Source organism: Salmo salar, chromosome 06 (genome assembly GCF_965601325.2).
Source record: "Salmo salar chromosome 06, fSalSal1, whole genome shotgun sequence".
NCBI lineage: Eukaryota > Metazoa > Chordata > Actinopteri > Salmoniformes > Salmonidae > Salmo > Salmo salar.
Window position 1 is genome coordinate 28674342 of NC_138296.1, and position 13972 is coordinate 28688313.

The following is a 13972-nucleotide window of genomic DNA, read 5'->3' on the forward strand; positions in this document are numbered from 1 at the left end:
TTGAGAGTAGTTTGAATGGAACAATCCATTTTTATATAGCATGTAACAGCATACAGAAAGCTGAAAGTACAGTGCAACTTAACCTTGTAGAAGTAGTCTGTCATAATAAAGCATGCTTTGTCAACTAACCGTGTCTGAGTTCCTGTCAGTGAGTGAACTCAGCAGCTACCTTCTAGGAATGGTCTCCTACTACTTCTTCTCCCTTCTATTTGAATCAAGAGGGGCAACGCCAGCTTCCTTCATGTGCCGCCCCTTCCCTCTCTGACTGTTTGTGTGTGTGTGTCTGCATGTGCGTGTGTGTGTGTGTGTGTGTGTGTGTGTGTGTGTGTGTGTGTGTGTGTGTGTGTGTGTGTGTGTGTGTGTGTGTGTGTGTGGTGTGTGTGTGTGTGTGTGTGTGTGTGTGTGTGTGTGTGTGTGTGTTTGTGTGTGTGTGTGTGTGTGTGTGTGAGAAACAGGGGGAGCAGTAAGGGGAAAGACATCAGCACAATCAAGTCTCTGAGGGTTCTGAGAGTGTTGCGACCTCTGAAGACTATCAAGCGTCTTCCAAAGCTCAAGGTACGTTCAACTCTAACCATGTTAATTACTGTCTGTTAACAGCCACATCCACCATTCTGATAAACATTTCTCCCAGGACCTTACAGTGTCCAGGCTGTTGGACCTCTTATTTGTCTCATTGTTAACCTTTATTTAAATCTGCACAGGGTTTTCTGGCTTTTTAGACTCTGCCCCAGTCGCATACAGATGGGCTGTGTGCCTTTGTTTGACTGTGCATCTCTGTGTCTCCAGGCTGTGTCTGGCTGTGTTGTTGTGTATCTCTGTGTCTCCAGGCTGTGTTTGACTGTGTTGTTGTGTATCTCTGTGTCTCCAGGCTGTGTCTGACTGTGTTGTTGTGTATCTCTGTGTCTCCAGGCTGTGTCTGACTGTGTTGTTGTGTATCTCTGTGTCTCCAGGCTGTGTCTGACTGTTGTTGTGTATCTCTGTGTCTCCAGGCTGTGTCTGACTGTGTTGTTGTGTATCTCTGTGTCTCCAGGCTGTGTCTGACTGTGTTGTTGTGTATCTCTGTGTCTCCAGGCTGTGTCTGACTGTTGTTGTTTATCTCTGTGTCTCCAGGCTGTCTGACTGTGTTGTTGTGTATCTCTGTGTCTCCAGGCTGTGTCTGACTGTGTTGTTGTGTATCTCTGTGTCTCCAGGCTGTGGCTGACTGTGTTGTTGTGTATCTCTGTGTCTCCAGGCTGTGTTTGACTGTGATGTTGTGTATATCTGTGTCTCCAGGCTGTGTCTGACTGTGTTGTTGTGTATCTCTGTGTCTCCAGGCTGTGTCTGACTGTTGTTGTTTATCTCTGTGTCTCCAGGCTGTCTGACTGTGTTGTTGTGTATCTCTGTGTCTCCAGGCTGTGTCTGACTGTGTTGTTGTGTATCTCTGTGTCTCCAGGCTGTGTCTGACTGTGTTGTTGTGTATCTCTGTGTCTCCAGGCTGTGTCTGACTGTGTTGTTGTGTATCTCTGTGTCTCCAGGCTGTGTCTGACTGTGTTGTTGTGTATCTCTGTGTCTCCAGGCTGTGTCTGACTGTGTTGCTGTGTATCTCTGTGTCTCCAGGCTGTGTTTGACTGTGTTGTTGTGTATCTCTGTGTCTCCAGGCTGTGTTTGACTGTGTTGCTGTGTATCTCTGTGTCTCCAGGCTGTGTCTGACTGTGTTGTTGTGTATCTCTGTGTCTCCAGGCTGTGTCTGACTGTGTTGCTGTGTATCTCTGTGTCTCCAGGCTGTGTTTGACTGTGTTGTTGTGTATCTCTGTGTCTCCAGGCTGTGTTTGACTGTGTTGCTGTGTATCTCTGTGTCTCCAGGCTGTGTCTGACTGTGTTGCTGTGTATCTCTGTGTCTCCAGGCTGTGTTTGACTGTGTGGTCAACTCCCTGAAGAACGTCCTGAACATCCTCATCGTCTACATGCTCTTCATGTTTATATTTGCTGTGGTGGCCGTGCAGCTGTTCAAAGGAAGATTCTTCTTCTGCACTGACGAGTCCAAAGAGTTTGAGCGCGACTGCAGGTCAGGAGACACACTCATGAAGACACACATACTGTATGGACACATGATGTAGACACACACACAGGTCAGGAGACACACTCATGAAGACACACATACTGTATGGACACATGATGTAGACACACACATACACACACACACAAACACACACACACAGTATTAAGTATGAACAATCTGTTGTGTGTTCCAGGGGCGAATATCTAGTCTATGAGCGGAATAATGAAGTGAAGGCGCAGAAGCGGGAGTGGAAGAAGTACGATTTCCACTACGACAACGTGCTTTGGGCCCTGCTCACCCTCTTCACCGTGTCTACTGGAGAGGGGTGGCCGCAGTAAGTACAGTACACACACACACACACACACACACACACACACACACACACACACACACACACACACACACACACACACACACACACAGACTGATAGACACACAGACACATGTTTATGCACACACGATTTCTCTCTCTCTCTCTCTCTCTCTCAAACACACACACACCCAAACACATAAACACAACCCCCAGCCAAACACAACCGCCCCACTCCCCCTATCATAACCATCCCTCTCTCCTCTCTACCTTCCACCAGGGTGCTGAAACATTCAGTGGATGCGACCTATGAGAATCAGGGCCCGAGCCCGGGGTACCGGATGGAGATGTCCATCTTTTACGTGGTGTACTTCGTGGTCTTCCCCTTCTTCTTCGTCAATATCTTCGTAGCTCTCATCATCATCACTTTCCAGGAGCAAGGAGACAAGATGATGGAGGATTACAGTTTAGAGAAAAACGAGGTGAGAAGAGAGAGACAGGAGGGGGAGGGAGAAGGCAGAGAGGTTGGAGAAGAATGACATGAAAAAGTGATGGCAAAGATACTGTATTTAAAAATATATATATATTTAACCTTTATTTAACTAGGCAAGTCAGTTAAGAACAAATTCTTATTTACAATGACGGCCAACCCCGGCCAAACCCTAACCCGGGCGACGCTGGGCCAATTGTGCACCGTCCTATGGGACTCCCAATCACGGCCAGTTATGATACAGCCTTGAATCGAACCAGGGTCTGTAGTGACTCCTCTATCACTGAGATGCCATGCCTTAGACCACTGCGCCACTCTGGAATTGTAAAAAATTATAGCTATTATTTGTAACAACCCCAGGCTTTTAAGAGTGTGACAAAAACATCCAAGGGAGGATGCTCAGTTGGGACCGTGACTAGCATGCTCTCCTTAAGAACAGATGGCCTGGGTTCAACCCCCCCCCCCCCCCCCCCCCCCAGTGGTGTCACCTAGTCCCGCAGGTCTCAAATAGTTGAGTCAAATGTTTAAGCTCTAGGCTAGAACCAACGCCTGATGAAGGCATTTTCTGAAACACATTGGTTGTAACAATAACATATACATTTTCACACACACTGGTTGAACCAATGTTGTTTCCACGTCATTTCAATGAAATTATGTTGAACCAACTTGGAACAGATGTTGAATCGATGTCTACGCCCATTGGGAAACTTCGGTGACACTTTACTTGACATCCAGCGTCATAACACGTTATGACACGGTCATAACCTTTTATAATATGGTCATATATTTAGACCTGTTGTGACATATATTGTGTTATTTTATGGCTGGTTATGACACCTACATAAGAGTGTCAAAACCCACAAAACCTACCACACAAGGCAAAACATCCCATTACACCATAGCCTACATGTCAACAGTATGTTTACAGTATGTAGTAGAATTGTTTTTAAATTGACCATGTTAAATTATAATTGTAATTTCGCACACATTGATGTCAGACATGCACCTACCCCAATGCTCTGTTGATGAATGCAGCAGCAGATTTCAGGATCAGAACAACACCCTCTTTTTGACTGAGGACATGTACGTGATAGGCCTATCTGGCTTATATGATTATGATGGTCATAATGCTACTTGACAGTGTCATAAAGTGTATTTTCTTAGTCCTAGTAAAGTGACACAGGATGTTCATAAGTTATTTATCCTGTGGCGGACTGCAATAGCATCGAATAGTCCCCGCGATATGCAACTGTTCAGGGAAGTCAGGAACCAATACACGCAGTCAATTAGGAAAGCAAAGGCTAGCTTTTTCAAACAGAAATTTGCATCCTGTAGCTCTGACTCCAAAAAGTTTTGGGACACTGTAAAGTCCATGGTGAAAAAGAGCACCTCATCCCAGCTGCCCACTGCACTGAGGCTATGTAACACTGTCACCACCGATAAATCCACGATAATCGAGAATTTCAATAAGCATTTCTCTACGGCTGGCCATGCTTTCCTCCTGGCTACCCCAACCACGGCAAACAGCTTCGCACCCACCGCAGCTACTTGCCCAAGCCTCCCCAGCTTCTCCTTCACCCAAATCCAGATAGCAGATGTTCTGAAAGAGCTGCAAAACCTGGAGCTGTACAAAACAGCTGGGCTAGACAATCTGGACCCTCTCTTTCTAAAAGGATTTGCCGCCATTGTTGCAACCCCTATTACCAACCTCTCTTTCGTATCGTCCGAGATCCCTAAAGATTGGAAAGCTGCCGCGGTCATCCCCCTCTTCAAAGGGGGTGACACTCTAGACCCAAACTGTTATAGACCTATATCCTTCCTGCCCATTTCGAATCCCACTGTACCTTCTCCACTGTGCAATCCGGTTTCTGAGCTGGTCACGGGTGTACCTCAGCCACGCTCAAGGAACTAAACGATATCATAACCACCATCAATAAAAGATTGTACTGTGCAGCCGTCTTCATCGACCTGGCTAAGGCTTTCGACTCTGTCAATCACCGCATTCTTATCGGCAGACTCAACAGCCTTGGTTTCTCAAATGACTGCCTCGCCTGGTTCACCAACTACTTCTCAGACAGAGTTCAGTGTGTCAAATCAGAGGGCCTGTTGTCTGGACCTCTGGCAGTCTCTATGGGGGTACCACAGGGTTCAATTCTCGGGCAGACTCTTTTCTCTGTATACATCAACAATGTCGCTCTTGCTGCAGGTGATTCCCTGATCCACCTCTACGCAGACGATACCATTTTGTATACATCTGACCCTTCTTTGGACACTGTGTTAACAAACCTCCAAACGAGCTTCAATGCCATACAACACTCCTTCTGTGGCCTCCAACTGCTCTTAAACGCTAGTAAAACTAAATGCATGCTTTTCAACCATTCGCTGCCCGCACCCGCCCGGCTGACTAGCATCACCACCCTGGACGGTTCTGACTTAGAATATGTGGACCACTACAAATACCTAGGTGTCTGGCTAGACTGTAAACTCTCTTTCCAGACTCATATTAAACATCTCCAATCCAAAATGAAATCTAGAATCGGCTTTCTATTCCGCAACAAAGCCTCCTTCACTCATGCCGCCAAACATACCCTAGTAAAACTGACTATCCTACCGATCCTCGACTTTGGCGATGTCATTTAGAAAATAGCCTCCAACACTCTACTCAGCAAACTGGATGCAGTCTATCACAGTGCCATCCGTTTTGTCACCAAAGCCCCATATACCACCCACCACTGCGACCTGTATGCTCTAATCGGCTGGCCCTCGCTACATATTCGTCGCAAGACCCACTGGCTCCAGGTCATCTATAAGTCTTTGCTAGGTAAAGCTCTGCCTTATCTCAGCTCACTGGTCACGATAACAACACCCACCCGTAGCACGCGCTCCAGCAGGTATATCTCACTTGTCATCCCCAAAGCCTACTTTGGCCGCCTTTCCTTCCAGTTCTCTGCTGCCAATGACTGGAACGAATTGTAAAAATCACTGAAGCTGGAGACTTATATTTCCCTCACTAACTTTAAACATCAGCTATCCGAGCAGCTAACCCGATCGCTGCAGCTGTACATAGCCCATCTGTAAATAGCCCATCCGATCTACCTACCTCATCCCCATATTGTTTTTATTTACTTTTCTGCTGTTTTGCACACCAGTATTTCTATTTGCACATCATCATCTCCACATCTATCACTCCAGTGTTAATTTGCTAAATTGTAATTACTTGCTACTATAGCCTATTTATTGCCTTACTTCTTCACGCCATTTGCACACACTGTATATAGACTTAATTTTTTTTCTATTGTGTTATTGACTGTACACTTGTTTATTCCATGTGTAACTCTGTGTTATTGTTTGTGTCGCACTGCTTTGCTTTATCTTGGCCAGGTTGCAGTTGTAAATGAGAACTTGTTCTCAACTAGCCTACCTGGTTAAATAAAGGTGAAATAAAATGTTAAAAAATGTATACAAATTTAAAATATGATGGGAAAAAAAACATGACTGTAAAGAATTCATTACAACAAAGGATTTAAGTTACAAACTTTCAAACAATTGGAACTCAAACAAATGGAACAAATGAAGAAAAAAAAAGTTGAATAAATGTGGGTTTTGACACTCTTATATAGGTGTCATAACCAGCCATAAAATAATTAAATATATGTCACAACAGGTGACATATTTGGGTCATGACAGTGTTATGACCATATTATGACAGGTTGTGACAAGCTGTTATGACATATGATGACATGGTTCGGGCCGTGTCATAATGGTCCTACCAAGAGTTGCTGAAAATCTTCTCATCTTTAGAACAAAAGCCAACACATCCTGTGGGTTTGCAGGATCAGGGTTGAAGACCACAGCACTTTCAGTCAGATATTAACCCATTGTTGTCTGTCTGTGTATGTGTGTGTTTCCAGAGAGGCTGTATAGACTTCGCCATTAATGCCAAACCGTTGACGCGACACATGCCTAAGAACAAGCAAAGCTTCCAGTATCGCATGTGGGAGTTTGTGGTGTCGCCGCCATTCGAGTATACAATCATGGCTATGATCGCGCTCAATACTATCGTACTGATGATGAAGGTACAACAAGCCTGGACACTGATTATATCACTTCATATATACCGTCACTCCTTTCACACACACACATCTATCTATCTATCTGATATAACTAATGTTTCTGCCTATGTGTGTGCTAACCTGTGTGAGTGTCTCTATCTGTCTTCATATGTGTCTTCCTCTCTGTCTGTGGTTGTCTGTCTCTGTGTGTGTTTGGATGTGTCTTCCTCTCTGTCTGTGGTTGTCTGTGTCTCTGTGTGTGTTTGGATGTGTCTTCCTCTCTGTCTGTGGTTGTCTGTGTCTCTGTGTGTGTTTGGATGTGTCTTCCTCTCTGTCTGTGGTTGTCTGTGTCTCTGTGTGTGTTTGGATGTGTCTTCCTCTCTGTCTGTGGTTGTCTGTGTCTCTGTGTGTGTTTGGATAATATGTGTCATATTCCTTTATGCATTTATTTCTGTCTCTGTATTGGTGTTATTGTGAATTTCTGTGTACTTGTGTATGTCTATGTGCATATATTTGTATATGCATGCATGTGCAAATATTTGTGCATGTGTGTGGTGTGTGTGTGTGTGTGTGTGTTTGTGTATGTGTGTATGTGTGTAGTATGACGGAGCCTCTCCGGCCTACGAGGCTGTGCTGGCCAACCTGAACATCGTGTTCACCTCGCTGTTCTCCATGGAGTGTGTGCTCAAGATCATCGCCTTTGGAGTGCTGGTAAGTGTGTCACACACGTCTTCCAATGATGATAGGAATGCATTTTAGATGTAACTAACTAACTAACTACATATAACTAACTAACTAAGCAATCTATCAATCTAACATGCCAAAGCTTGCCCTCAAAGTATAGTCCTATAGCAATCTGAGAATGTAACTAATTAGCTAGCTAACTACATGTAACTAACTACATTGAATCTAATGATCTGTCTATCTGTCTCTCTATCTACTGGTAGTATGTGTATAAATGTATAGAGATTATTATTGTTTTTCCCAGTTAATAAGCTATGTGTACTGTAGCAGTCACCTGGGTATTGAGAGAGACAAATAGCTGTAGTCAGTGGAAGGTGTGCAGACACAGAGATAGAGGGATGGGTGAGAGGAGAATGAAGGAGAGGAGAGAGGCACAGAGGAGACAGTTTGAGGAAGAGTGGTGGGAAGATATATGGAGAAGAGGGGGAATAATTAGAGAAGAGAGAGAGAGATAAAGAGAGAGAGAGTGCGAGAGAGAGAGAGGGGAGGGGGGAGAGAGAGAGAGGGTGGGGGGAGACAGAGAGAGGGGAGAGAGAGAGAGAAAGAGAGAGAGAGAGAGAAAGTTTTTACATTTAAATATCCTTTATTGGGTCTGGGAACCCTCAACACAATAAACACTGAAACAAAACCGTGGTTACACATCAATTAGAAACACAACACCAAATCTTCCTCCACACTAACTCTACACAACAGCCTCTGAATACCCCATATACTCATAAACAGATCAATGTTGTTAACCATTTTGGCAATAGGCAAACTCAACCCTCAGTCTCGCTGCCAACATCCCCTCCAGCATTCCCACCACATCCACAGACCCCTGTCCCCGGATACTGTTCTTTCATGTCTTCCATATTGCTAATTTAGCTGCCCCTGACACAAAATTAAGCAAGAGAACTACACCCCTTCGACTAAACCTGTACTTTGGCCCAAAATATAAACTGTTGGAAAGAGAAAACCTCTCCCAGAGCAGAGAACCAGCTAGTGATCAGGTCAATCATCCCGACCAACCTGGGACACTGTAAGAACAGATGTGCCAGAGTTTCAGACTCCGGTGAGTCCAAAAACATAAACACCTGTCGCCGAAAACACATAACCTGTTTCAAAGCCGGGTGTTTGCAACCCAATGGGACAATCTTAATTGAATTTGCGAACTTCCCAAACCGCAATAACTCGCGCTTCAATAGCTCAGAGAGAGAGAGAGACAGAGAGACACAGACAGAGAGAGACACAGAGAGAGAGAGAGAGAGAGACAGAGAGAGAGAGAGACAGAGACACAGAGAGACACAGAGAGAGACACAGAGAGAGAGAGAGACAGAGAGAGAGAGAGAGAGAGAGACACAGAGACACAGAGAGAGAGAGAGACAGAGAGACACAGAGACACAGAGAGAGACACAGAGAGAGAGAGAGACACACAGAGAGAGAGAGACACAGAGAGAGAGAGAGAGAGACACAGAGAGAGAAAGACAGAGAGACACAGAGAGAGAGACAGAGAGAGAGACAGAGAGACACAGAGAGAGAGAGAGAGAGAGAAAGAGAGAGAGAGAGACAGAGAGAGACACAGAGAGAGACAGAGAGAGAGACTGTCACGGTTGTCGTCTGGAATGGAGGACCAAAACGCAGCAGGAATGTGGATGCTCATCTTGATTTATTTATAAAATAAAGTGAACGCCAAAATAATAACCCGGAAAAACGCACGAACAACAAAACAGTCTTGTAAGGCTCACATACGCAAAACAAGAAACAATCTCCCACAAACACTACACCAAACACATACCCATATATAGGACTCTCAATCAGAGGCAACGATCAGAGGCAATCAGAGTCCAACGCCCCATTAACCTAAACATAGAAATACAACCAACTAGACTAAACATAGAAATACATAAACAAGGAACAGTGCCCCAAAACCCCGGAATACATAAATCAAATAACCTTCTCCAAAAACACCACCCCGAACCACATAAAACAAATACCCTCTGCCACGTCCTGACCAAACTACAATAACAAATAACCCTTATACTGGTCAGGACGTGACAGAGACAGAGAGACTAATAAAAAGGAGAGTCAGGGATTTTCGGATGGTAAAGATTTAGTGGAACAGGAACAAAGAGGACACACAGATAAATACACACACAGACATACATGCCCAGTGAAAATGCACAGAGAGTATGGTGTTTTATTTAGTTCTGTCCTAATGCACAGAGAGTATGGTGTTTTATTTAGTTCTGTCCTAATGCACAGAGAGTATGGTGTTTTATTTAGTTCTGTCCTAATGCACAGTGTCGTGTCTTTGGCTATGCCGGATTAAGTGATATGACATGCTAACTTATAAAATGATTTCTCTGTAATTAATATTACCTGATTAAGCTAATCATGTAAATGTAATTAACTAGAAAGTCGGGGCACCACGGAAGAACGTTTATAGAGCTGTTATCTTCCGAATAAACTCTTAAAATACTTAGTAATATTTTACCTCGATAGCAGTCAATATTAATCCTTGTCTTATTTTCAGTCTCATAATGAAAGTTGTAAATTCTTGGCTATCTTCACGAACCCTGGCTAACAAGTTGAATCAGCAATACAAAATTGGGTTTAATTATTTATTTACTAAATACCTAACTAATCACACAGAATTACAAATACACAGAATACAATGACATCATACAGAAAACGTCCCGGTAGACGGAACAGATATGACGGCTGGTTACACAAAGGAAAGGGGGTTGGGCTTGAATGAAAGAGCGGGAAGATTTAGGAACACAGAAACAGCAGCTATGCTATCGTAAATACATTATCTTATGCATTCTAAATTACCGCCCATTTGGAAAAGGAAAATGCAATAAATATTTACTCTGAGCTGCGCTTCGGTAGATTGGTCGTAGATGCTGGCCGGGTTGGCCAACAGATCTTCCTGTTACTCGGAAGAATGTCTCTGGTGGTCAATTGGATACGTGGTGGTATCTTCGTCCGTCTGTTAGACTGGATCCGTCATCCGTCCTTTCCTAGCCCACGTAAGCAGCGGCCGCTGCTAACTCAACGGCTAGGAAGTAGCACTTCTGTAGTGAATAAGCTCAAAGTTCCTACCAGTTCATACCAGAGCTCACGCCGAGGTTGGCTTAGTTCTGTACTTGACATGTGTGTCCTTCTAACGTAGAGGCTGCAGACCTCCCGTACTGGAACAACTGGTTATCTTTTCGTCAAAGGATTATATAGTGGAGAGGGGGAGGGAGGTGTTTCATCGTTTATAACCCCTGTCTCTTCACAGGGTTGGGTTACTGATCGAGCAGGGCACTTTCCTTATGAAAACCCAAATCTCTCATTCGGAAGCTAAAATTACATTTCATCTCCTAACAAACATTTTCAATATCAAACATTTCAATTGCATAACAATTCCATGTGACTCTGATAACTAGAGGGTGTATACTTTCTCAGATACAGTTTATGTCATCCTGTCATCAGTCATAATGTCTCAGATGACAACCGAACTGACATACATACTCATTACGTTCCCAAGCATATTTCCAACTGGTTTTATTAACAAAATATGTGGTACCTTTCCCCATTTGTTTGATGTTCCCAGACTCTCTATATTTAACACAGGCTATTCAGGTCCTTCAGTAGATTCAGAGAGGGGAAGAGAGAAAGGTATTTATGAGGGGGGGGGGGGTCATAAACCTTACCCACAGGCCAACGTCATGACAACAGAGAGTATGGTGTTTTATTTGGTTCTGTTCTAATGCACAGAGAGTATGGTGTTTTAATTAGTTCTGTCCTAATGCACAGAGAGTATGGTGTTTTAATTAGTTCTGTCCTAATGCACAGAGAGTATGGTGTTTTATTTAGTTCTGTCCTAATGCACAGAGAGTATGGTGTTTTATTTGGTTCTGTTCTAATGCACAGAGAGTATGGTGTTTTAATTAGTTCTGTCCTAATGCACAGAGAGTATGGTGTTTTAATTAGTTCTGTCCTAATGCACAGAGAGTATGGTGTTTTAATTAGTTCTGTTCTAATGCACAGAGAGTATGGTGTTTTATTTAGTTCTGTCCTAATGCACAGAGAGTATGGTGTTTTAATTAGTTCTGTCCTAATGCACAGAGAGTATGGTGTTTTATTTAGTTCTGTCCTAATGCACAGAGAGTATGGTGTTTTAATTAGTTCTGTCCTAATGCACAGAGAGTATGGTGTTTTAATTAGTTCTGTTCTAATGCACAGAGAGTATGGTGTTTTATTTAGTTCTGTCCTAATGCACAGAGAGTATGGTGTTTTAATTAGTTCTGTCCTAATGCACAGAGAGTATGGTGTTTTATTTAGTTCTGTTCTAATGCACAGAGAGTATGGTGTTTTATTTAGTTCTGTTCTAATGCACAGAGAGTATGGTGTTTTATTTAGTTCTGTCCTAATGCACAGAGAGTATGGTGTTTTAATTAGTTCTGTTCTAATGTACAGAGAGTATGGTGTTCTAATTAGTTCTGTCCTAATGCACAGAGAGTATGGTGTTTTATTTAGTTCTGTTCTAATGCACAGAGAGTATGGTGTTTTAATTAGTTCTGTCCTAATGCACAGAAAGTATGGTGTTTTATTTGGTTCTGTCCTAATGCACAGAGAGTATGGTGTTTTAATTAGTTATGTCCTAATGCACAGAGATTATGGTGTTTTATTTAGTTCTGTCCTAATGCACAGAGAGTATGGTGTTTTATTTAGTTCGGTCCTAATGCACAGAGAGTATGGTGTTTTATTTAGTTCTGTCCTAATGCACAGAGAGTATGGTGTTTTAATTGGTTCTGTCCTAATGTACAGTTTGGCTGCAGGCTTATACATGGCACCCAACAAAGGGCTTTTACTGCAGCAGCAGTCACAATACAGTATGTACCACAATCCTGTGATCCCTTCTCTTTTTCAACCAACCAGCCAACCAACCAACCAGCCAACCAGCCAGCCAACCAGCCAGCCAACCAACCAGCCAACCAACAAGCCAACCAACCAACTAACTCTCTTTCTCTCAGACTCTAGTCATATATGTTGCTGGAATGACTTCAATATAGCATAACTGACGTTCATTTTATCTTGTCTAATATATGGCCTGTTGCCGTCTGACACTGACTCACCTTTTTTATCCGTTCTCTCCTCAATCTCTTTCCTTTCTTCCTAATCTTTCTCTGTTTCCCTCCCTTCCCCCTCCCTCTTTCTCTTCTGCCCACAGAATTACTTCAAAGATGCCTGGAACATTTTTGACTGTGTGACAGTCCTGGGCAGCATTACAGATATTTTAGTGACTGAGCTCGGGGTAAGTGAGGAGGCAGGGGGAATTAACAGTGGGAAAGGGAAAGGGTGTGTCAGCAAGTTCAGTGGTATGAGTGGGAGAGTGAGAGAGGCAGAGAGAGAGAGAGAGAGAGAGAGAGGGAGAGAGAGAGAGAGAGAGAGTAGAGAGAGTGAGACAGGTAGAGAGAGAGAGAGAGAGAGAGAGAGAGAGAGAGAGAGAGAGAGAGAGAGAGGGGGGGGGGTGGACAGGTAGGGAGAGAGAGAGGTGGGGGGCAGATAGAAAGAGAGCAGGGCACATAGAGAAGCAGAGAGAAAGGCAGAGACTGTAGTGTACAGGATCTTGCATTGCTCAGTGAAGCATGAACATATTTTGAAAGCCTTATATAATTGTCCCAGTTGGTGGAGAGCAGAGCACAGAGACCTGGATCATGGTAGCCCAGCCACCACTGACAATACTCAGGAGACTAACACACAGACACACACACACACACACACACACACACACACACACACACACACACACACACACACACACACACACACACACACACACACACACACACACACACACACACACACACACACACACACACACACACACACACACACACACATACACTCATGCACGTACACACACAGACTACTCTACTGATCTGCTAGGCAACCTGACAGCCAATCAAATAACCAGCCTCAAAACAATCTGGCCAATCGGACTGTTCCTCTAGCCAGGCAACCACTTAGCAACCAGTTGGATAGTGAAAAATGATAGCCAATGAGGTAGACACACTAGTTATTCAGGCAGGTAATGTGGTGTGTGTGTGTGTGCGTGTGTGCACATGCGAGTGTGTGTGTGTGTGTGTGTTGTAATGCCTTTATATACCATATTATGAAATATGAATATTGGTTTTGAATGTTGTGTGTCTCTGAGACAGTCCTGACAGCTATACCCTTTGTTTCCATTAAAATCACCTAAACTCTATCAACCCAGGTCCTGGAGAGCTATATGCTTTTATAACCAGCCCAGCACCAACAGATCTGATTACTCCTCATCGGGACCTTGATTGGTTGATCGGTTGAAT

The 13972-nt window shown here is 43.8% G+C and overlaps 1 protein-coding gene across 11 annotated transcripts in view; it reads left to right on the forward strand.

The window, feature by feature from the left end:
• LOC106606804 (voltage-dependent P/Q-type calcium channel subunit alpha-1A) overlaps window positions 1-13972 on the forward strand; it is a 132554-nt gene that overhangs the window by 62323 nt on the left and 56259 nt on the right. For all 11 annotated transcript variants that reach the window (XM_082976420.1, XM_082976410.1, XM_082976416.1 and 8 more), the window contains 7 exons: window positions 456-555; window positions 1884-2044; window positions 2232-2372; window positions 2629-2830; window positions 6750-6914; window positions 7491-7601; window positions 12835-12918. In XM_082976420.1, the coding sequence (XP_082832546.1) occupies window positions 456-555; window positions 1884-2044; window positions 2232-2372; window positions 2629-2830; window positions 6750-6914; window positions 7491-7601; window positions 12835-12918 (964 nt within the window). The remainder of the gene's footprint in view (window positions 1-455; window positions 556-1883; window positions 2045-2231; window positions 2373-2628; window positions 2831-6749; window positions 6915-7490; window positions 7602-12834; window positions 12919-13972) is intronic.